The 23,128-nt window shown below is 43.1% G+C and overlaps 1 protein-coding gene across 4 annotated transcripts in view; it reads right to left on the bottom strand.

The window, feature by feature from the left end:
- Positions 1–23,128, bottom strand: part of LOC309559025 (ankyrin repeat and fibronectin type-III domain-containing protein 1-like) — a 722,127-nt gene that overhangs the window by 67,626 nt on the left and 631,373 nt on the right. For all 4 annotated transcript variants that reach the window (XM_082262137.1, XM_082262136.1, XM_082262139.1 and 1 more), the window contains 5 exons: positions 10,649–10,739; positions 8,855–8,962; positions 8,348–8,447; positions 6,158–6,290; positions 1,503–1,622 (listed from right to left, as the gene is read on the bottom strand). In XM_082262137.1, the coding sequence (XP_082118263.1) occupies positions 1,503–1,622; positions 6,158–6,290; positions 8,348–8,447; positions 8,855–8,962; positions 10,649–10,739 (552 nt within the window). The remainder of the gene's footprint in view (positions 1–1,502; positions 1,623–6,157; positions 6,291–8,347; positions 8,448–8,854; positions 8,963–10,648; positions 10,740–23,128) is intronic.

Raw genomic sequence — 23,128 nt, 5'->3', positions numbered from 1 at the left:
GAAGACGCTCACCAGCTCTCTCGCAGTTCATTAATAACTACAAGCCATCTGCCGTGGTGAAAATGGGACTTGTAGTTCATTCACTCATTCACAGATCTGTGTGAATGAATGACATGACTGTTGGTAACCACTTCGATGTCGATGGAAGTCTTGACTTTCATCTGTTATACTGGAATGATGAGGTTATGAGGTTTTAAGTAACTGCCAGTTGTAGCGCGAAACGCGTTAACTTTCAGCTGTACCCCACACTATCTGTGATGATTTTATGGAACATGCAATAAAGGTTGAAAGTGCAGCGGATTCCGGATCCTTTTCTTTTCTGATGGTATAATTCTACACATATCAATAATAAAATATATTAATATATTATAGTAGCACTAACATTGCTAAAGAGATCACTGTCCTGTGATTTGCTTTAGGTTGTAAGTTTTAAAAAATGAGGCATGACAATTAACCCTAAGGCCTCATTTACACGGGGCGTACTATTACATTCGCCCATGCAGAGCCGTGTTTACTTGCACATGGATGCACACGTGTTTCGTACATCCCAATGCAGGCAGCCCCATTCATGTCAATTGAGACACTGCAGCTGCATGGACATGAAGTCTATGACAAAGCACAGCTAACTTGCAGGGGAGCCGCATGTGCACTGTGCTGCACCCACGGTGCGTGTAACCTGCAATACATCAGTATGAGAGCAGCCCTATAGGGGGCTCAGGAGAGTAAGGGCTCATTTACATTTGTGGTTAAGGGGGCCATAAAACCCCAAAGTAGAGACATATTTTTACCACAGCTCCCCAACCACTGGTGTAGCATCGGGGGTCGCAATGGTGACCCTGCCCAATGCTCCAGGAGGCTCTGTGTGCCCTCCCTGTCACATTCTGTATTACACAGGAGGGGCTGTGGGGGTGGCAAATACAGAAACCAATCCTCTCCATTTTCCTCCTGCAACCCCTGAAAGCCGGCTCCCTCCCCTCTTCCTTCTGCCAGCATTCAGATGCTGAAGGAAAGGAAAGTTCATCAAAATTCTAAATTCTAGACCATTTCATTGTAGTCCCTGACCAGTTACTAAGTCACTTAAGTGGCCCTCGCTCTTCAAAAGATTGAGCACCCCTGCCCTTAGGCTAGCCATACAGTTTAAGATTTCAGTCATTCCTGTGGGCTGAACAAGAGAAATCAATAAATTCCCCCATCCATGCTAAACAGTGTGGATGGAGGAATTTCCGCTCCCGGCTACTGCATTCTAACAGGTGCTCCCATAGATGTCAGAATACCCAAACAGTGGTGGCTGTCACCATTTAGCCGGGAATTTTCTTCATGGCTCATTTAATTTTAAGACTGACGTTTGATGAGCGGGTGGTGCTGGCAGGGTCACCTACAGCTCAAATTCTGTCTGATTCAGCTGAAATTGGTGTAAATATGAGCCGTGTATGCCATAAAAGAGTAAGCAGCAGGCTGCAGTGATGTAGGAAGTAGGAAATACACATGGCCAAGGTCTATACCTGCATTTGGGACACGGCTAGCAGCATCTTCAAGCGAGTTTGCAGGATGCATGAACAAGAGGACTGTGACACTGTAACACACTGCCGCAACCACATGATGTCATCCCACATGCATGATACCTGGGGGGGGGGGGGGGGGGGGGACAAAAAAAAACAGCGTCATGTTATATCTCTTACATCTAAGGCCCACCGTTTCATAAAAAGACAGCAAGGGTGAAAATGAGAATCTAAAATAAACTAAATGAATCACCCAAAAGCCAAGGTAAAGCAAATCTGTGATTTGGCCAAGAAGTGTTAAAGCAGAACTAAACTTTATCTGATCCCCACAAACTTAAAATGCTATTTCATTTCTTTATTTTACATTATTTTTATTGTGTTTTTATTAGACTTTGCTCCAGAGCTTAGTAAATGAGGTAAACATTCACTTTGCAAGGAACACCCAATCACATGAAAGGGGAAAAAAATGCATTTTTGCTTGCACATGATTGGATGATGGAAGTCAGCAGAGCTTCTACTCATTTAGCCCGGTTCACATCAGTGCAATGACAGACTTCACATGTGATTCGGAGTGCACTGCTCTGAAAATCACATGCGATGTCTGTGCGATGCGAATTCAGCCATACAGATTGTATGGCTGAATTCGCATCGGATTTGGACACAACACGCACATAACCCTTTTTTGGGTCCACAGCAGAATCGGATCGCATGGTGGTTCGCACCTATGTGATCCGATTCATGTCCGAACTGACAGTTCACACTGCGATATGCAAACTGATCTGGGGGTGTCCTTAACTTTGTATTGACACCCCCAGCGATTTGCATATGGCAGTGTGAACTGCCTGCGATTTGAATGCAATGCGGGAACCCGCAGTGGATTTGCAGGGTTCCCGCATCACATATATGTGAACCCGGCACTTACTAAGCTCTGGAGCAACTGCTTTTGCAGAGTGCACAGTCTATTTTCCTTTAGTAAATCAACCCCAGAGACTGTATCAAATTTTGTCAAAGATAAAACAAGAAACATTACAACTACATACAGTCGGTGAAATACAAGCAAAACAAAAACAAAAAAATATATAGACATTACACCTGTAACCTGCACAGTGCTATGCACAGCCCAGGAGAAACCAAGGTTATACACCCTTCCAGTGCCAGGACAAGGTCATCCAGCACCCACAGCAATGATTCCAAACTGCACCCCCCTTCCCCGCTCATGATGTGCAAGCTTAGGGGGTCCTACACCCCAAAACCCAGCCACACGCTTGTTAAAATCACTGCCGCAGTCACTACTCCTGTCAACCTTGCAACAGAAGGAAGGTGCCCCCAGTAAACCAATGCGCCCAGGGCAGCTGCTCCTCCCGCCCACCCTTGTCCTGGCCCTGCTTCCACCCCCATCCATAATTCAGGAAGATAAAAAAAAGGGGCACCACGCGCACCTCCTTATACAATGCAGATATGAGAAACATTACATATAGGGCAAATGACAAAACATTTCACTTAGTTTAGTATAGACAGAACAGACAGTATAGGCAGGACAGACTGAAATTATAACAAAATGGAGCAATAAGTCAGGGACAGTGGGAATGATTTACTAAAGGGAAAAAGACTGCACTTTGCACATCCAATCATGTGCAAGCAAAAATGCAGTTTTTTTTTTTCTTTCCTTGCACGTGATTGGGTATTTTTTGCAAAGTGAAGCCTTACCTCATTTACTAAGCTCCAGAGCAACTTCACTTTGCTAAGTGCACAGTTTATTTGCCCTTAGTAAATCAACCCCAGTGTGTGGAGACTCAACCCATCCTCCCCATACTTTATCAGATTTTCGAAGTGCCCCTCTAATAGCGTAAGTTGCCTTTTAACCGCTTTACGACCACCGGCCGCAGTTATACGGTGGCAGGCAACCGCTCCTGGGCGAATCGCCGTAGCTGTACGTCGCTCGCTCTCAGGAGGCTAGGGGGCGCGCTCCCGTCCTGACCCGGCAGCGGGGAAGCTGATGCAGTGGGCAGGCGGCTCCAATTGCTGCCTGACATCCGTGTTCACTCCCCGCTGAGAGAGAAGAACGGTCAGCTGTTGTAAACACAGCTGACCGTTCTTCTCTCTGGAATGATCATAGAGCCCATGTGATCCTTCTATATAGGATCACATGTCTCTATGGTCATTTCAGAAGCCACGCCCCACCACAGTTAGAATCACTCCCCTAGGCTCACATTTAACTCCTTGATCACCCATAATATTAACCCCTTCCCTGCCAGTGTAATTATTACAGTAACAGTGCATATTTTTAGCACTGATTACTGTAGTAATGTCACTGGTCCCCCCAAAAGTGTCAAAAATGTTGGTCAGGGGTCCAATTTGTGCGCCGCAATGTCGCAGTCCCACAAAATATTGCAGATCGCCGCCATTACCAGTAAAGAAAAAAAAAAAAACAATAAAAATGACATAAATCTTTCCCGTAGTTAGTAGACACGATAACGTTTGCGCAAACCAATCAAAATATCAAAATACGCTTATTGCAATTTTTTTCACCAAAAATATGTAGCAGAAAACAAATTGGCCTAAAATATTAAAAAATTTTGATGTTACATTTTTTTTTTTTGGGAATGTTATAAAGCAGAATGTGAAAAATATTGTTTTTTTTTTTTTTCCAAAATTGTTGCTCTTTTTTGTTTATAGCGCAAAAAATAAAAATGGTGATCAAATACCACCAAAAGAAAGCTCTATTTGTGAGAAAAAAAGGACATCAATTTTAATTTGGTACAGTGTCTCACGACCGCGCTATTGTCCGTTAAAATAACGCAGTGCCGAATCGCAAAATAGGGCCTGGTCAAGAAGTGGGCAAATCCTTCCGGTCTTAAAGTGGTTAAAGGGGAAGTGCCTTGTTCACTAGAGCTTTCCAGGAATCCATGGAGGGTGCTGCCACTTTCTTCGAAGGATAATGAGTTTTCTGGTATAATACAACAAGGAGAGTGAGTATAGCTCTAGTGCAGGGGTGTCAAACTCAATTTAATCGCGGGCCGCATCAGCATTATGATTGCCCTCAAAAGGGCCGGTTATATCTGTAAGACTAGATGTTCAGAGCATCCCCTACCCTTAGATAAGACGTCAGGAGCCCTCCACCATCAGAAGTTGAGTGCCCCACCCTCCCTTACATCACAGTCCACCTCTCTTACCTTGTGGCGCTGCTGGGAAGAAGCTGGAGGCACTGCTGGAAAGCAGAAAGTAGAAGGACTGGAGGAGGACTGGAGCTCTCCTGCAGCTACAGGAGAGGTGCGAGGGCCACATAAAATGGCCTGGAGGGCCGGATTCGGCCTGCGGGCCTTGTGTTTGACACCTGTGCTCTAGTGGGAGCCAATCCATTCTATTTAATTCATTTTTATTATTCAAAGCAAACTCACCCATCTATCCATGTCTCCATGCTTTATTTTGTTGAGAAAACACTTTGAAAAACACCACCTAGCATTTCAAGCCGAGGCCATCTTAAGTAAGGGCAGATGATTCATGTAGCATTTACTTCCTGGAATCCATCTGCCTTTATCTCAGGCATGCAGGCAGGAGGGTGTGCCTAGCCGAGAAAGCCCCTCCTCCAGATGAAAGGTAAAAAAATGCCCATAAAGACTCCTGGGATGTAGGACATCATTTTGGCCTAGGCCAGAAACCAGGAAGCAACTGAAGAAATGTAAAAAAAAAGTTTAAAACAAGTAAATTTAATATATATCTATTTACTAATGCTAGCAGCATAAAAATTAAAAATAGTTCATGTTGATTGAGGAAGTTTAGTTCTGCTTTAAGCCTTAGAGCCGGTCCACACTAGCGCGACTTGTCAGACGACTTGTCAGCCTGACAAGTAGCGCTCCCTCATGGTCCATTGACTGCTACAGGACCCGTTCTAATAGGAGCGACACAAGTTGCTCCGACTTAGAAAAAGGTTCCTGTACTACTTCGGGGCGACCTCGGAGCCACTTGCATAGACTTCCATTATGTGAAGTCCATGCAAGTCGCTCTGAAGTCGTGGTGCAATGTAATGCACAAGTCGCCCCCGAAGTAGTAAGGAGTCGTGTCGCCTTAGTGTGAACCGACTCTTAATGCTCACTTCCCCAGGAGCACATACATTTCTTTTGCTTCACCCCTCCGTTCAGCCACTGGAAAACTTGGTACCTTTAGTGGCTCGTTCTCCTTCCACTCATCTGAAAGGGCTGGTGCTTGGCCATTGGCCCGGCACTATCAAACAGTACCAGGGAGATATTGAACACTGAGTTCAGACTAGAGCAACTCGGAGCTTACACAGCTCAATCCTAGCACTGTAATGGAGCAGCATGGAGCAAAAGAGAGGTAAGTATATGTTCCTGGGGACGGCAGCATTAAAGTGAAACTGTTGCTTGGACCTTCATTTAACAAAAAAAAAAAAAAGTCACAGGTTTGCTTTAAAGGTAAGTGTGAAAATTCCATCACATTTTCTGCACAGTGATATCATTCATAAAGCTGACATCTGCATAATAAATGGTTTGCTGGGATTAGAATAAAAATGTATACCCTACATACGGTAGTGATTACTGTGCACTTGGAAATCATAGGGAATACAAATATGATCAGAAAGCATCAGTCTTTGCGTTTCGGTAAATATGGAGACCCAATGGAAATGGGCTTGCTATGCCTACCTTAGTAAACCACAGGAAGTCTTGCATCAAAAGACATGAATATGAGTCATCTATTTCCACCACTGGTACCTGGTCTTCGTGAGTCACTAGAACATTGTCATCCTTATAAAATATGGAGGCAAGGTACAGACCCCTGAAAGCAGTAAGATACAGTTTTACTGTTTCACTATTATCATTATTTTCACAAATTATCTTAACAGGAGGTCCCCCCAAAGGTGAACAAACTCTGACTTTAAAAATTCCAAGTTGCGCCTGCTACGGATGATGCCTGTGAGTGGAGAGCAGTAACTACCTGCTTGCGCTCCACCAGGCTCCCAGAGCGTGCAGCGTGCGTTCCACCTGACGCACGTTTCGTCAGAGCGTATGACGTCTTCAGAGGCAAATTAGAGGCAAATTAGAAAGTAAAAGTAAACTTCTAAGGGGCATTAAAAGCAGTAGCAATTTTTCCATCCCCACTAGTTAAAGACGTCATACGCTCTGACGAAACGCGCGTCAGGTGGAACGCACGCTACACGCTCTGGGAGCCTGGTGGAATGCAAGCTGGTAGTTACTGCTCTCCACTCACAGGCACCATCCGTAGAAGACGCAACTTGGAATTTTTAAACTTTTTTGTACTGTACATTAGCATTACCTAATAAAGGTTACTTTTTAACGGTACTGCACTATCTGGAGCACTTTATTTTTCCCTAAACCGGACCCTGAGGACTGAGATTATCCAGGAGAGGGATCCCAGACCGCAGGGGACAACAAGGCCCAGCAGTTACCTTCCAGGCCCAGGAGGCCATAAGGCTCTAAAGGTCTTTTTACTGTATGGTATTTAAGACCCACTACTTCTGGTGAGTGCATACCCCCCATTATTCCACAAGGCCACGCCCAAGTACCAGCAGTTGGACTACTGGAGGACCCAGCACAAAGCACCTGCACTTTCCCTAACTTGGCACTGAAGTTTTTTTATTCACGTACCAAAGTCACTCATGAACTGTTTTATTTTGGACATTCCTTGGCACATTTTTTGGCACTAGTCTTGCACTTTATGGCACACAAGGGTTTTTACTGTGAATCATTTTTTATTGTGACCTATTTATGAAATATCAATTGTGAATATTACTGTGATACCACTTTTTAGTCACGTGCTACACACATAATTTTAATATTTTATATACATATATATCTTTTTCATATATTCTATACCACTTTGATTGTCTAATTTACTATCCAGGGTATTGAGGCAATTGCCCATCCCAGAGTAGTATCAGCAAGCACTATAACAAAATCCCAATATCTTGGGGTTTTCCTTATTTCAATTAAAGATTTTATTTAATTTAACTAGTGGGGATGGAAAAGTTGCTACTGCTTTTAATGTCCCTTAGAAGTTTACTTTTACTTTCTAATTTGCTTCTGATTGGATGTTCTGCGCATTAGCTGCATGCAGTAACGGCAATCTCAGAATGGAAACCCACTTGCTAACCTCCCAAATGGTATATAAGTAAGATCCCAGGCTAAGATTTTTCAGACTTAAATCAAACATGCCCTTCAGCCCTTATTAGCGTACAGAAGGGTTAGCACCCCAGTCAAATTGAATTATTGTCTGTGTCCCTGTTTTGGAGATTACCCCTATTTGTCTTGGGGCCATTATCAACAGGGCTGAAAATGAGGAAAAAGTTCTAAATTTTGAGTTGTCACCAGTACATGAATAGAGGGGAAATCGTCAAGGTGATGCAGTGACAGCTGTCTAAGTGTATATGTTAAGGGACTATTGTTCGCTTCAGATGGGTTTTGCATTCCCATACAAGTCTATGGGTATGCAAAATCTTTTTTTGAAGCAGGTCAAATGCAGGTCAGAAGGAGGATGGTTTCAGGTCAAATGTACCTGTTAATGAATTTTGAATGAGCTCAGAAGAATCTCAAACTGATGCCATCGAAACACAAGCCCAAAGCTCATCAACACAGGCCCTAGAATATATATTGCTTCACATCGTTTCTAGGAGACATCAAGTAAAGGGAAATCTCCCCAGAGGGACACAGATGACAAAAAACAAAACCTTATGGGTTTAACCCTTGTCTACTCTATCAAAAGCTTAAAAGGTTTTGGATTTAGATATACTTTACGGTGTGGCATACACTGTTTTCAAATTAGGTACCATTACCCAAAAACTTAGGACCAATGTTCCTCCACCCAGTTCCTTTTACCTCTTGAGGCTTTTGAGAAACTTGCTACTGGGATGAAAAAGATGCTTCAGACTCTTGGAAACAGAATGCTTTCTGCTCTGCGACTGGTTCTTGAATGGCTCTGGAATAGAAGGATCCAACTTGATCTCAACGAACTCACCAAGTGCAAAGGCAGCATATAGTTTTCATATGATTATGTCATTAATTGTTAGCAAGACACTAAAGGCTTTTATAACATAAAACTGATTATACAGGTGTGTATAGGTCCATAGCAGCCAATCATAAATTATCTTTTGGTATTCTGGATATGCTAGGCTATTAAAAGCTTAGCTGCTTATTTTGGCTTACACCATAGTCCTTGGTGTTGAAATAAACTTACATATTTGCTGTACTATATAGGAATAACATAAGAATGTACACACAAACCACCATGCACAAAGACCTATATGAACTTGGGTTACTGAGCAGAATTAATAACTGTGCGATGATCGCAACCTATTAAAACTGTGGACAGCATAAAGTACTAACCATGACACACACAGTGCTGGTGACCCGTCTTCACCTGGCTAAGCAGAAGATCCAGGGCTTCAGCCTGACCTCTTCTTCTTGGTGCACGACCATCATACTCACGCCAATCTGGATAAACAGAAATCAAGCAGTGTATATACCATATATATATATATATATACAGTATCTCACAAAATTGAGTACACCCCTCACATTTTTGTAAATATTTTATTACATCTTTTCATGTGACAACACTGACAAAATGACACTTTGCTACAATGTTAAGTAGTGAGTGTACAGCTTATATAACAGTGTAAATTTGCTGTCCCCTCAAAATAACTCAACACACAGCCATTAGTGTCTAAACCGCTGGCAGCAAAAGTGAGTACACCCCTAAGTTAAAATGTCCAAATTGGGCCCAAAGTGTCAATATTTTGTGTGGCCACCGTTATTTTCCAGCACTGCCTTAACCCTCTTGGGCATGGAGTTCACCAGAGCTTCACAGGTTGCCACTGGAGTCCTCTTCCACTCCTCCATGATGACATCACGGAGCTGATGGATGCTAGAGACCTTGTGCTCCTACGCTTTCTGTTTGGGGATGCCCTACAGATGTTTATTAGGGTTTAGGTCTTTAGACATGCATGGCCAGTCCATCACCTTTACCCTCAGCTTCTTTAGCAAGGCAGTGGTCATCTTGGAGGTGTGTTTGGGGTCGTTATCATGTTGTAATACTGCCCTGCAACCCAGTCTGCGAATGGAGGGGATTATGCTCTGCTTCAGTATGTCACAGTACATGTTGGCATTCATGGTTCCCTCAACTAACTGTAGCTCTCCAGTGCCAGCAGAACTCATGCAGCCCCAGACCATGACACTCCCACCACCATGCTTGACTGTAGGCACGGGACACTTGGCTTTGTACTCCTCACCTGGTTGCCGCCACACACGTTTGACAAAATCTGAAACAAATACGTTTATCTTGGTCTCATCAGACCTAATCCATGTCCTTAGTCTGCTTGTCTTCAGCAAATTGTTTGCAAGCTTTCTTGTGCGTCATCTTTAGAAGAGACTTCCTTCTGGGACGACAGCCATGCACACCAATTTGATACAGTGTGCGGCGAATGGTCTGAGCACTGACAGGCTGACCCCCCACCCCTTCAACCTCTGCAGCAATGCTGGCAGCACTCATACATCTATTTCCCAAAGACAACCTATAGATATAACACTGATCACGTGCACAAAACTCTTTAAGTCAAACATGGCGAGGCCTGTTCTGAGTAGAACCTGTCTTGGCTGTATGGTCTTGGCCACTGTGCTGCAGCTCAGTTTCAGGGTCTTGGCAATCTTCTTATAGCCTAGACCATCTTTTAGTAGAGCAACAATTTTTTTTTCAGATCCTCAGAGAGTACTTTGCCATGATGAACTTCCAGTGACCAGTATGTGAGAGTGAGAGCAAATATACACTGTTATACAAGCTGTACACTCACTACTTTACATTGTAGCAAAGTGTAATTTCTTCAGTGTTGTCACATGAAAAGATATAATAAAATATTTACAAAAATGTGAGGGGTGTATTCACTTTTGTGAGATACTGTGTATATATATATATATATATATATATATGTCAGAGAGATCACATTCTTGTAATTATAGTTAGTTATTCTTAGAAGCTGCAACAATGCTAAATGAACAAAAGGATAGGTCAGAAATTCCCCACTGAATAATAGGCATCTCTACTTCTCTAATTTATTAGCCGTTTGTCTGGCTATTTGCAGTAATATATCACCTAAGATGACATTGCACATGTGTAAAACTTACTGGATGGAATAGCGAAAGCTGGAAGTGAAGGTTGTGGCAGTCCCCAGCCTTTCATGTTATATGCAGATACCTGAACATAGTATCTTGTGCCCTGTAAATATAAAAGAGATAAAATCTTTGTACTTTGCAAAGTAAAGAGAATGGTTAGCTTGTATCAAGTTTTCCAGATCAATATAAAGTACATTTACAAAAACGCATGTTAACTTCTTCACCAATCTGCATGCCTGTACTCTCCTGCAGAATTTTTAGTAATTTGACATACTAATAATAACAAAACATTTTTTCTTGATGCACTAAGTCCAGTGCTGGTAAATTTTGAAGTGAGAATGTTGGTGTAACACCAAAACTAAAGCACCCTCCTAATACCTAGGTCTCCCTTACCTAAACACTTTAAAACCAACACATAAAACCCAATAAGTCTTTAAAGTTGACCTTTCCCCCCTTTCACTAAAAATCACACCAGCATGCAGCTCTACAGCCATGGTCAGAAGTTTCGAGAATTACACAAATATAAATTTTCACAAAGATTTGTGGCCACTGCGGTTGAACAGAGGTCGATCTACCGATCAACTTCTGTTCAACTTCCCTGACGGATAAAACCCACTCAATCAGCACCACAGGCAATAGGCTGCAGCACTGATCTGTGTATTGTGGCAGTGGGGGAGTCTCTGATTGAAAAAACTGACCCATGTATGGCCAGCCTTAGGGCTCATTCACACTTTGGGGTGGTTAACTCCCACAGTTGAGGCACGTTTTTACTCCCCTGCCCTCTTAACTGCTCCCTCTTTAGCTGCAGAGGCACCAGATGAGGGTGTACATTTGCCACGGCTGTATTGCTTTGCACCAGGAATTTTACACCCTGATGCTTTCGGCAGGCTTAGCACCCACCATGTTAGACCCATTCTAGTTAAATAGGGCTGCACTGCAAGCACCCTACACCCCGCAACTGTGTGCAATGCATACAATTGTGGTGCCCTAGTGTGGGGTACAAGGGGTTACAATACAACAGCCCTCAAAAATTCCACTTGCCTGCTCGCATTTTGCGAGTGGAATGATGAGGATGATGAGTAAGGGCTGTGCTGTATGGGGAATGTATTAGGGCCTGCCGCCGCCGTTCACAGCGCAGCCTGCATTCTTCTTCAGAAAAGCGTGGACCCGGGGCGCAGAGCGCCCTGAGCCCACCCATTGTGTGACAATAGCGAATTAATAATTGCTATTGTCACAAGGATCCTCCTCCTGAACCTCCTCCTGGCCAATCAGGAAGCAGGTCCGAGACCCATTTCCTGATTGGCCGAAAGGCGAACAATTGCCATTGGCCAAGGAGGAGGAGGACTCGGGAGACGCGGAGGATTGAAAAGAAGCCGCCGCTGCATCAGGTAAGTGCACGCTGGTCTCTCTGCACGCTGTGGTCATTCTGCATTTAAGGGGGCACGCTGTGGGCACTCTGCATTGAAAGGGGGCACGCTGTGGGCACTCTGCATTGAAAGGGGGAACGCTGTGGTCACTCTGCATTGAAAAGGGGCACGCTGTGGTCACTCTGCATTTAAGGGGGCACGCTGTGGGCACTCTGGATTGAAAGGGGGCACGCTGTGGTCACTCTGCATTGAAGGGGGCATGCTGTGGGCACTCTGCATTTAAAGGGGGCACGCTGTGGTCACTCTGCTTTTAAGGGGGCACACTGTGGGCACTCTGCATTGAAAGGGGGCACGCTGTGGTCACTCTGCATTTAAGGGGGCACGCTGTGGGCTCTCTGCATTTAGGGGGGCACGCTGTGGGCACTCTGCATTGAAAGGGGGCACGCTGTGGTCACTCTGCATTTAAGGGGGAATGCTGTGGGCACTCTGATTTGAAAGGGGGCACGCTGTGGGCACTCTGCATTGATAGGGGGCACGCTGTGGTCACTCTGCATTGAAGGGGGCACGCTGTGGTCACTCTGCATTGAAGGGGGCAAGCTGTGGTCACTCTGCATTGAAAGGGGGCACGCTGTGGTCACTCTGCATTGAAAGGGGGCATGCTGTGGTCATTCTGCATTGAAAGGGGGCACGCTGTGGGCACTCTGCATTGAAAGGGGGCACGCTGTGGTCACTCTGCATTGAAAGGGGGCACGCTTTGGTCACTCTACATTAACAGTGTAATTTTATGAGATATTTTACAAGGGCGTGTTTAGGGGCAGAGCAGGGTAGGGTTTGGGTGGGGCAACAAGTGGCAAGTAACTCTTAAGGCCTGGCTAGTAGCTCATGACTTGAAATTTTGAGCCCTGCAATACAACATCTCCCCACCGCCTGTCATAGTTACATAGTCAGGTTGAAAAAAGTATATCTGGCTCAACCAATAAAAAAAAAAAAATAGTAATGAAAATCCAACCATACAATCCCATATACACAATCTTATACCCGCAGTTGATCCAGAAGAAGGCAAGAAAAACCCAGCAAAGCTTGATCCAACTTGCTACAGCAGTGGAAAAAAAACTCCTTCCTGATCCCCCGAGAGGCAATCAGATATTCCCTGGATCAAGTTTACCTATACATATTAGTACCCATTTATATTATGTATACCCAGGAAAGAATCCAGGCCTTTTTTAAAGCAATCTAGTGAGCTGGTAGGCTAGGAACCACATCTATTCCACATTTTCACAGCTCTCACGGTAAAGAAACCTTTCCGTATTTGGAGACGTCTTTTTTCCTCTAGACGTAAAGAGTGCCCCCTTGTCCGCTCTCTGCGGAGCAATCAAAACGGGGGGGGGGGTTGTTAAACCTTCAGTGGCTGAAGTTGTTAAAAAAGACGTTTGGCAGATGCAAAAAATTTCATGTTATTTGGGGCTGATCAAACTGATATAACAAACACAGACCAAAAGGGAGCAAATAATAGAAAACTGTTGTTGAGGTTTACATACACTTTAAGCTGCATGAAAGTAAATGAATACAAAATTCTTGCAAGAAAGCACAAAAGGAAAAACAGAAGCTCTCAGGAAGGGACATTTATTACAAAAACACTTGTTTGTGTTGCTCTTTTTTACCCGTCTAGCTTTGAGCTGCTTGTCAGCAGATTGCGGCAATATATTAGAGGCACATAAAGTGATTCAGCTTCTGATGGATGTTCGCCAAAAAAAAAAAAAGGTTAAATATATATGTGCATGAATCAGATCTCACCAGGCATTTGTTATTCAAAATGAGCAATCGGTTTTGGCATTAGAGGAAGAATAATGTATGAAAATAGCTAAGTATGAATTACATGCATGAAAAGTGTGACCTATCTCACGATGGAAAGCAGCTGTAGTCTTTTTATGCACCTCCTAGTCAAATCACCAAAAGAAGTCAGTTAAAGATGTCTCTAGCAGCACACCTTGTGAATAATTAATATTATCTCTGTCACTACAAACATGCAGTAACTAAGGGAATCACAAAACGGGACAGGCAGTTTTTGCTAATTCCCAGTAGATTTATCCAGCCAATTCTTAAAGCTGAATTCCACTTCTTTTTTCCCTAGAACTAAATGGAATGATCAGTCCCAGCCTATATCATACCTCTGTACAGGGGCCGACTGGGAACTTTTGGCCCAGGGGGCAAGTACAAACCAGAGGCCCATGGTGCAGCGACTCGACCCCCCCCCCACTGTCCCTTTTCCCGGCCTCCTCCTGACCCCCTTCCAGGCTGAAGCTCCACTCCAGGTGCTCTCTACTCACCGGCCGAAGCCGGGTTCCGGACATGGTCAGCAGGGGGCAGTTGGAGGGAGCTGGGACAGCTCGGTCGGGGCTGCCTGGGGGAGGAGAGTCTCCAGTGGAGCAGGGAACTGGCCTCTGCTCAGACACAGTTTACACCATCCATGCTGGGGGGGGAGGTCTGTGCGCTGTCCTTGCCTTCATCCCGCACTCAGTAGGTTAGCAGTGGGGACTTTTTAATTCTCTTCACCAGGAATCCTGTAGGCATGTCTGTGGTAGAAGCGGTACAGTCTTTTTATAGAGCATCAGAGTGGCCGGGGGGGGGGGGGGGGGCAATTGCCCCCCTGCCCCAGTCCTCCCCTGCCTCTATACCATGTTGCTCTGTTGTCTGCAGATCCCCTGTTATTCTGGGTTTAGATAAAAAAAAGTGGATAGGCGCTATTCCAGGGGGAGAGGTCTAAAACACTACTCTAAGTGAAATTGTGCTGAAAAAATGTATACAAATATATAAAAAAATATATATAAAATCTTGATATAAGCACATAAAAATCACAATGTGTTAAAGTGCACGAAGAATTGTGCAACGATGAATGTTAAGTGTACAAAAATGCATATATAATGTGCACAACTAGTGTATATTCCCAAAAAAGAAATAATAATAGTCCACATAAATATATGTATATCAGCACAAGAAAATATAAAACAAAAGTGAATAAATAATAAATAATTTCAAGTGCATAGGATAAATAACTAATCAATAAATATTAAAAATAAAGTGTCCATAGTGCAAAAGGTGTGTCCATTCATAAAAATATACCCAGTGATAGGGATTAAAATGGTGTGAATACAAGTATATATATATATATATATATATATATATATATATATAAAAAACAGAAGTGACACAGTGTCTAATAACCAATCCAAAGTGAAAAAATGATTTTAAGTGACAAAAAATTGCCAAAAACATAGATGTATGGGTGTCTTCTGTGAGGTGAAGAAAAATCCCAGAGAAACCAGGCACAACTGTGACCACCAAATATGCGCCGATCACCTTAATAGCAAGGTATAAATCCCAATCTGATAAGGCTTTCTGGGTTTAGTTGTTGCTTTGTATCATGTGACACTCTGCATATCCTGCTGATAGACTCCCCTTCGTAGTGCTTCAGACTGCAAATGATGTAACTTCCTTCACAGCTCTGAAGGTGGGTGGGATTAAATACATCCTAATTAGCATTCAATCCCACCCAGCTACACCTACAGGAAGAGTCCAAACCTTATAAGTTCCGCCTCACAGATCACAACATTATTCAAGAAGGTGTAGTCTTGCAGTAGGCCATTAGTTTTTAGCATGCTGCAAGACAGGAATGACACAAGAGGAGGTATGACACATTTACACCTTTCACCAACCACACGAAGGCCCAGAAACACCAGCAGTAACCCTAAGACCCACCCACATTAACTAGCCCGCCCAAAAGCTACAGAGGCTCAAAAGATTATGGGACATGTAGTATCAGGACAGAAAAAGGGAGGAAACAGGAAGTCAGAGAACTTTGAAATTCAGCCAGGAGGAGGAGTGACATCACAGGCACAGAAACCTGCTGTATACCGCTAAAGGAGGGACGTCACACATAAACAGACAGCAGGGTTGTGATTTATCTACATGCACAATGTATCTGTTGTTTTTGAGAGGAAAAGCTGGAGTTCTCTAAAGCTGAACTCCAGGCAGATATAAAATAGATGGGGAATCATTTGCCTGACTTTTATTGTTCCAATTGTAGTGATCCTGTCCTAGTTTGGCATCACAGTCCCATACCCAGCCTGGTGCTCTGCTGCTGTAGTCCCTTTTCTTCAAAATTCAATGTGTTTTGCATTCAGAGGTGCCCCTCTACATGCCACTCTTGTAGAGTTTCCTGATAAAACGTATCCTTAGGCATGACCCACATTTACCCTCAAACCACCATTTTTACAAAGATATCTCTGGGCATGACCCAATTTCACCCCCAAAGCACCCTTTCATATTTTGTTTCCACATATCCTCTTCCTCTCCCCATTAAAGACTGTTATATCAAGGTCATATCCTGCTTATCCAACGTTCTACTTATTTAGGAATGATATAACACATCTCTGTCTCAGCATTCTGAAGTCCCCTCTTTATTAGACATGTGCAATTCATTTTGGTCCGAATATAATTTCAGACTGATTTTTGGTTATTTGGAGATTCGGATGTATCCGAATCTCCAAATGAAATAGTTAATGAATGAAGTATCCTTGAAATTTGTTTAATCTCGTTTTGCAAATTTGTTTTTTAACAATTTCCAAATTTTCAGAGCGATTCAAATTCGGATCAGTTGAAAAAGTATCGACCGTTTCGAATTCTGTGTGAAGATTAGCTGGTTGTTGACGGGTGACATCATCAGGTGACTCTGCCCCTAGTTGTTGAGGAAATGTCAGACGGCGGAGCAGGCAGACGGCGGGAGCCTTCGATGAGACCAGAGTTTTTTTTTTTCCTTTTTTTTGGTGCAGCAGACGTTGTGACTGAGGATGGATCTAAACTGGGGGACATTTTTTTTTAGATTCTTTAACCTCCCTGGCGGTATGATTCTTTTGGATTTTAGGTGCTGAAAGCGGTACCATTATTTTGCATGTAATTCTTGTGAATGAGCAGCCCAAACCAACTGTATACATTTATTATATATATTATATATATGTATGTATACATATATTATGTATACATATATTATATATATATATATATATATATATAATGTATACAGTTGGTTTGGGCTGCTCATTCACAAGAATTCCGTATATATATATATACGTGTATATATATATATATACCTATATATATATATATATATATATATATATATATGTATATACGTATATATATATATATATATATATATATATATATATATATGCATATATATGTATGTATATATATATGTATGTATATATATATATATATACTGTATATATATATATATATATATATATATATATATATATACATATATTTACATAAAAAGTACAGTAAAACTGCAGGAAATGGCACTGGGGGGCAATGTAATGTGAATTTTTTTTATTTTGAATGGTATCAGTGTGTTTGGTGTGTTTTACATTTGAATTTGCCGCCGGTTCCAACCCCGGCGGACGTCACGTCGCCGGAGACGGAAGCCGGGGCTCGCAGACGATCGGGAGGAAGCTCCGCCGCCACATACCGCCCACAGACATCGCTGGATCCTGGAGAAAAGGTAAGTAAAACCTCTTCCAGGATCCAGCGATCTTCCTAGCGGTACCCCAAGTGTGGCTCGGGGTTACCGCTTTTGGCTCTAAAATCTAACCCCGAGTCACGCTCGGGAATACCGCTAGGAAGGTAATAAAGGACTTGTCAAAACTCAAGTCTTTACTCACTTTTTACACTTTTTTGGTGAATGGGTAGGTACCCCATACTTATTCACATGGGGGAAGTGGGATCCGGAGGCCCCCTTATTAAAGGGGGCTTCCAGATTCCGATCAGCCCATCCTCCCGCAGACACCCACAAGCACCGGCCCAGGGTTGTGGGAGGCTCTTGTCCCCATCACCATTGGGACATGATGCTTTGGGGTGCTCCAATGCACCCCCCCATGTTAAGGGCGTGCGGCCTGGTATGGTTCAGAGGGCCGGGGGGCTTGCTCGTCCTCCCCTTTCCTGGCCTGCTGGGCTGCATGCTCAGATGAGGGTCTGTTTTTTTTTGGGGGGGGGGGCCCACACGTTCTTTTGTTTAAATGTGGCATAAGATTCCCCTTAGGGGCCTGATATGGATTGGGGGGCACGCTTTTCTTTTCAGAATTTTGTATTGCCAGCATTCTTTTGTTCACACTTCAGCTGTCAGTGGGGAAGCCCCCTGGCAGCTGATGAGTCATTGGTTGTTAAGGGCACAGTGGCCCGCTCCTTAACAACCAGCTATTCTGCACACAGAATTTGAATCCGTTGATCATTCATCACTTAAATCGTTCCCAAAATTTGATATTCGTTAGAAAATTCATAAACAAAACAAAATGCAATGAAACAAAATGAATTCCAAATTCCAAAACGAATCAACCAAACTAAATTAGTAACATAACGAATCTATTTGAAACAAAAGAAAACACATATTTACGTTCTGCACATGTCTACCCTTTATCCTTGCCAAGGGTAAAACTCTCAGGGCACCTCGCTACTACATCAGGAGGAACCCCAACCCTCTTTCTTGCCATCAGCCCCCCTCTACAACTCCTCCCTCCCCATTTATCTTGTCCTAGGTAAAGGTGCCCTGCTCACACAAAACAGGGAACAGGACATGTTTACCCTAAAAGCTAACCCCTGCTTAAACCTTTTCATAGTCCAGCGGGCAAAGCTGACAACACTGCTTGGGTTTTCAGTGTAGTAGAGGAAGTGTTGTCTCCCCAGAAGTTAGGAGCTCACTGGCAGGTTTAGCAGATATTTATTTCCAGTGTTTTTAAAGGAATAAAACATTGGAAATTATGCTAGTATTGCAGAGATGTATTGCAGAAATATACTTCTGCTGCCACATACACCCTAACTTAAATTAGTCAAGCTACTCTTCTCTGACATCTCTTAATATTAAGTTGTTTTCACCATAAAACTGCCACATACTCAATGTTCTCTGTTTTTGCACTTTTCACTGTAAGAGCCCTGGTGCCCAACCTGTGGCCCAGGGGTCATATACACCACTTTGGTTCTTGTTGTATGGCCCTTGGACCCCACCAGTTTGTGGAGAGAATGGGAGAGCACTGATTTGAACCCTGGTAAAAGCATTAGTGATCTCTACACGTTCCCAATTTAACATTGTCTTCTGTGCATGTCACCAGTCTCCAACCAAACATTTAGCATATCCATAGTCTCTGACTCCCTCTTGCACAGTGGTTAGCAACCTTTTTTTAGACCAAGGCCTGGTACATTTCTCCAAAACCTTTCATGCCCCAAAAAAAAAAAAAAAGCTTCACACAATACAAGAGATGCAAAAAGGCAATGCAAAACATATATTGAAATGCTGGAAGGCTCTGAGTGTCACTGTGGGGACAAGGATGGGGGAAGAGGGGCTGGGTTGGAGGTTGTGGAGGGGACTAGGAGACTCTGCAGCAAGCTTAGTGACCCTATAGGAGATGAGGTTTCTGGAGGAAGCTGGGAAGGGGGCATTGTGGGAAGCTGTTGGAGGCAGTTTAGAGGGCTGGAGTCTCTGCAGCAGGCTAGAGGGCACTGTGGGAGGCTGGGTGGCACTATGAAGGCTGGGGCTCTCCTGGGGACTGGGGGGCACTGTGGGAGGTTAAGGCATCTGCAGCTGGTTGGAGGCCTGGGAGATGGAAGGCTATGGCCCGGCAATGGGCGATGGCCCGGTGATTGAGAACCACTGCTCTAGTATGTCTGCAGTGTCTGTAACATTACATGTACTGAATATTATGTACAGCCCTATGGTGATGTCAAGGGCTGCAGCTGAGACCCCCTGTAACTGTTAATTTGACAACAATTGCTTTAAAGGCTCTGTATGAAAATCCTAGGAGGTCAGCAGTTTCTGACTTGCTCTAATCATGATGAAGTCAACAATTATGTCACTGTCAATGACACTTATATCCCTTAGATGCAGCTACATAATTTGCTGTTTTTTCAAATTAACATGTACTAAATGTGGACATCACATTTAATAGGGAAATGTAGGAAAACAAAATCTCTGACAAGGAATTCCCCTTTAACCAAGGGCAGGCCACACCTTCTACCCTGTGGAGTCGGAAAAAAAATGTCTGTTTATACTGTATTGCACTGAATGCTCACATAAACACAAAAGAATGTTTTTATATGCAAAAAATGGTTGACCAAAATCACTAAGTACTCTAAATGGTAATAAAGTGATATTTATTCTTCATGATATTGCTTTCCCCGCTGTCCTGTCTTTTGCAATCCTGGCAAGAAAAAAAACCTTTGCTGTGTTCCCAAACTGTCAACTCTTATAGAATTGAAGTTAGGAGACAGACTTTGGATTGTATATTGACATTTACAAAGTCACATCCCTCTTTTTAAATAACATGATGAGACATTTCATTGTTCAACTTTTTTATTTTTGATAAATATTTAAAGACCGGAAAAAAATGCTATTTCTACCCATGTCAGAGTCCTCCTTAGCTCATTCTATAAGATGTAGCATGGATCTGGGGTAAAATATCACATAGTAGCTACATTATGGCTGGAAGTTTGGGGCAGCTCTGGAAGAGGGCGAGGGATGACGATACAGGGACAGCTGTCATGCAGTTCTCAGAAAGATAAAACAACTCCGCACTCTACCCCCAACCAGCCTGTGACCTTGTTAGCTGCAGGGGTTGAGCCCTGGAGATGGAAAAGGTGACTGAGTGGAGTTCCAGCTCCTGTTCTCCAATTAGCTATGGAGTTGGTGAGAGCGTTTTGATCTGTGTAGGTGGCGGATGGCCAAGTTCTGATTTATTACAAGGGTTGGGATGCTGGGGGAAGGGGTGCCAATAAAGCGGTAGACGTGAAAAGAGCTACAAGTCAAGAAAGTCATAGTGGGAGATTGCCCCTTTAAATTATTACCATGGATGACTCAGTAAATGAAAAAGAAGATTATCTGAAATTACACTGATGTTGTACTGTCTGTAAAGGGGCTGGGCTGCTCGAGATGTCATTGAGTGCCTTGTAATTGTTTCCCATGCCAGAGAACGTATCAAAGACTTGTAAATCAGCATTCACCTGCTGCATCGTCTACAGCCCATCTGCTACTCCACTGTCTGCACTTCAGAAAGACTGCACACGCAGACAGGACGGCTCTGGTGAGAATATTCTGTTGTTGTCGGTTACAGCCAGAATAATGATTATAACCTAGGGGAAGCCCCAGAGCCCCCATACTACATAATCTATAAAAAGATTCCTTTCCTTACCAACTTTACCCATATTTTCTATACATGGCTGTATGAGTAAGAGTTAGCAGTGTGTCTTGAGGTTTCACCACTGTTGGCAGGTTATTCTAAAAAATAATTGGCTTCATCAAAATGGCTGAGAAAATAAATTTCTCAGCTTGTGTTGGCCCACAGCAACCAATTAGATTCTTGGTTTTGCTCTTTTAAAGTAAAAAAGGGAGATTTGATTGGTTGCTCTGGTGCAGCATTGGCTGCTTGAGACAATTCTTCCCTCTGGGCCTGTTCACACTAGATGCGTAGGAACTGCAGTGGGTGGACTTGGCCAACACAGTCCCAACATAAGACAAGGCAAAAAGCGTTGTTTCCTATTCTGCCAGATCACAGCATGTAGTATTTTTTTCAGTTAAGTAGGTAAATTTGTCCAAAAAAAAAAAAAAAAACACAATGCAGTGTATAGTTTACAGAGCATTGGCACTGATGCCCTAACACCACACACCAGTGGCAGTCCTCTGTCTAGTAATACAGTTCCTTTGATGTAATAAAAAGCTATAAGCCAAATTCTTACAACTGGAGTGGGGTGAATGAGGGTTTGTGTCGCCCCTGAAAAGCACTGACTTTCCCTTGCCTTGCTTGCTGTAACCGGTAGAACAATAAAGACTTTTTCATTTGGCACTTTCTTTAACCAATTACGCTTACGGGTGAATAAATGACTGGGGTCCGGTTTCTCTGCTAAAAGTTTAGAAATAGTCCTTCTAGATTGTAAGCTCTAACAAGCAGGGCCCTCTGATTCCTCCTGTATTGAATTGTACTGTAACTCTATTGTCTTCCCCCACACTGTAAAGTGCTGCGCAAACCGTTGGCGCTATATAAATCCTGTATAATAAATAGTGTTACTGGAAAGGTTGCCAACTCATGCCTTTAGTTATTGAAGTGTATGGTCCACTTAGGCTCCTTGGCTAAAGGCACTGAGGTGAGGAGACCTAATAAAAAACCCAACTTCAGCAAACATTTTTTTTTAGTCTTTGCACAGAAAAAGATAGGAATAGAATGCCTGTCAAGTTTTTCCTGCTATCTGTGACCTAATTGTAGGGGTTCCCCTCATTTCCTGCCAAGGCAAGAAGTTCTTCTTTTTCAGTACAAGAGGTTAGAAGCTTGGTCATGTTATTATTAATGTTTATGTATTCCTATTACAGTGACAAGTTCTTGCCTAGCTGTCACGGGCTATCAGATGGATAAGAAGTTGGGTGAAATCTTTTTAACAGGGTAGGGAATGTCAAAAAAATAAAAAAAACTGAGTTTCTAACTCTTGCCAACTCATCAAAACTGCAGTCAAATGTAGGCTGCAATTTGTCCCATGCCAAGACAACAGAAGACAAAGAAATGCTAACTTGTGGTACAGTAAGAGCTGCTCCTCTGGTGGCTGGTTATTTAACAAAAGGTGAGGCGAAATCCAACATTTTAGAGCTGTCATCAGAAAAATTGAGGGCAAATAATTCACTACAAAAGGGCTTTGTGGAAGTTTAATTGACAATTATAAAATAAACATGTGCTCTGCAGTAACAGCCGCAACAATTTCCAATAAACCACAAACTGTTACTGAGTTATACTGAATGATTGATTTAATAAACTGTTAATGCAATGAGGAGATGCAGGAGGCACCAACTTCAGCTTTACAGATCTGCATTTTGGCTCTGTAATGAACACGCATACACCAAGGGGGCCTATAGATCCATCACACCTACCACAAGGCCAAATGTATGTGACACTCCTCCAAATTCTAGGTATTTCCAGTGAAGGGTACTTCTAAAACTACAGCATACACAGACATTTCAGACAATTGTACGCTTCCAACATTGTGACAACAGTTTGATGAAGGTCCTTTTCTCTTCCAGCACGACTGTGCTCCTGTC

This window comes from Pelophylax lessonae (genome assembly GCF_965119305.1).
Source record: "Pelophylax lessonae genome assembly, chromosome: 6".
Lineage (NCBI taxonomy): Eukaryota > Metazoa > Chordata > Amphibia > Anura > Ranidae > Pelophylax > Pelophylax lessonae.
The sequence above is the reverse complement of the archived record's forward strand: the minus strand, read 5'-3'. Positions and strand labels throughout refer to the sequence as shown.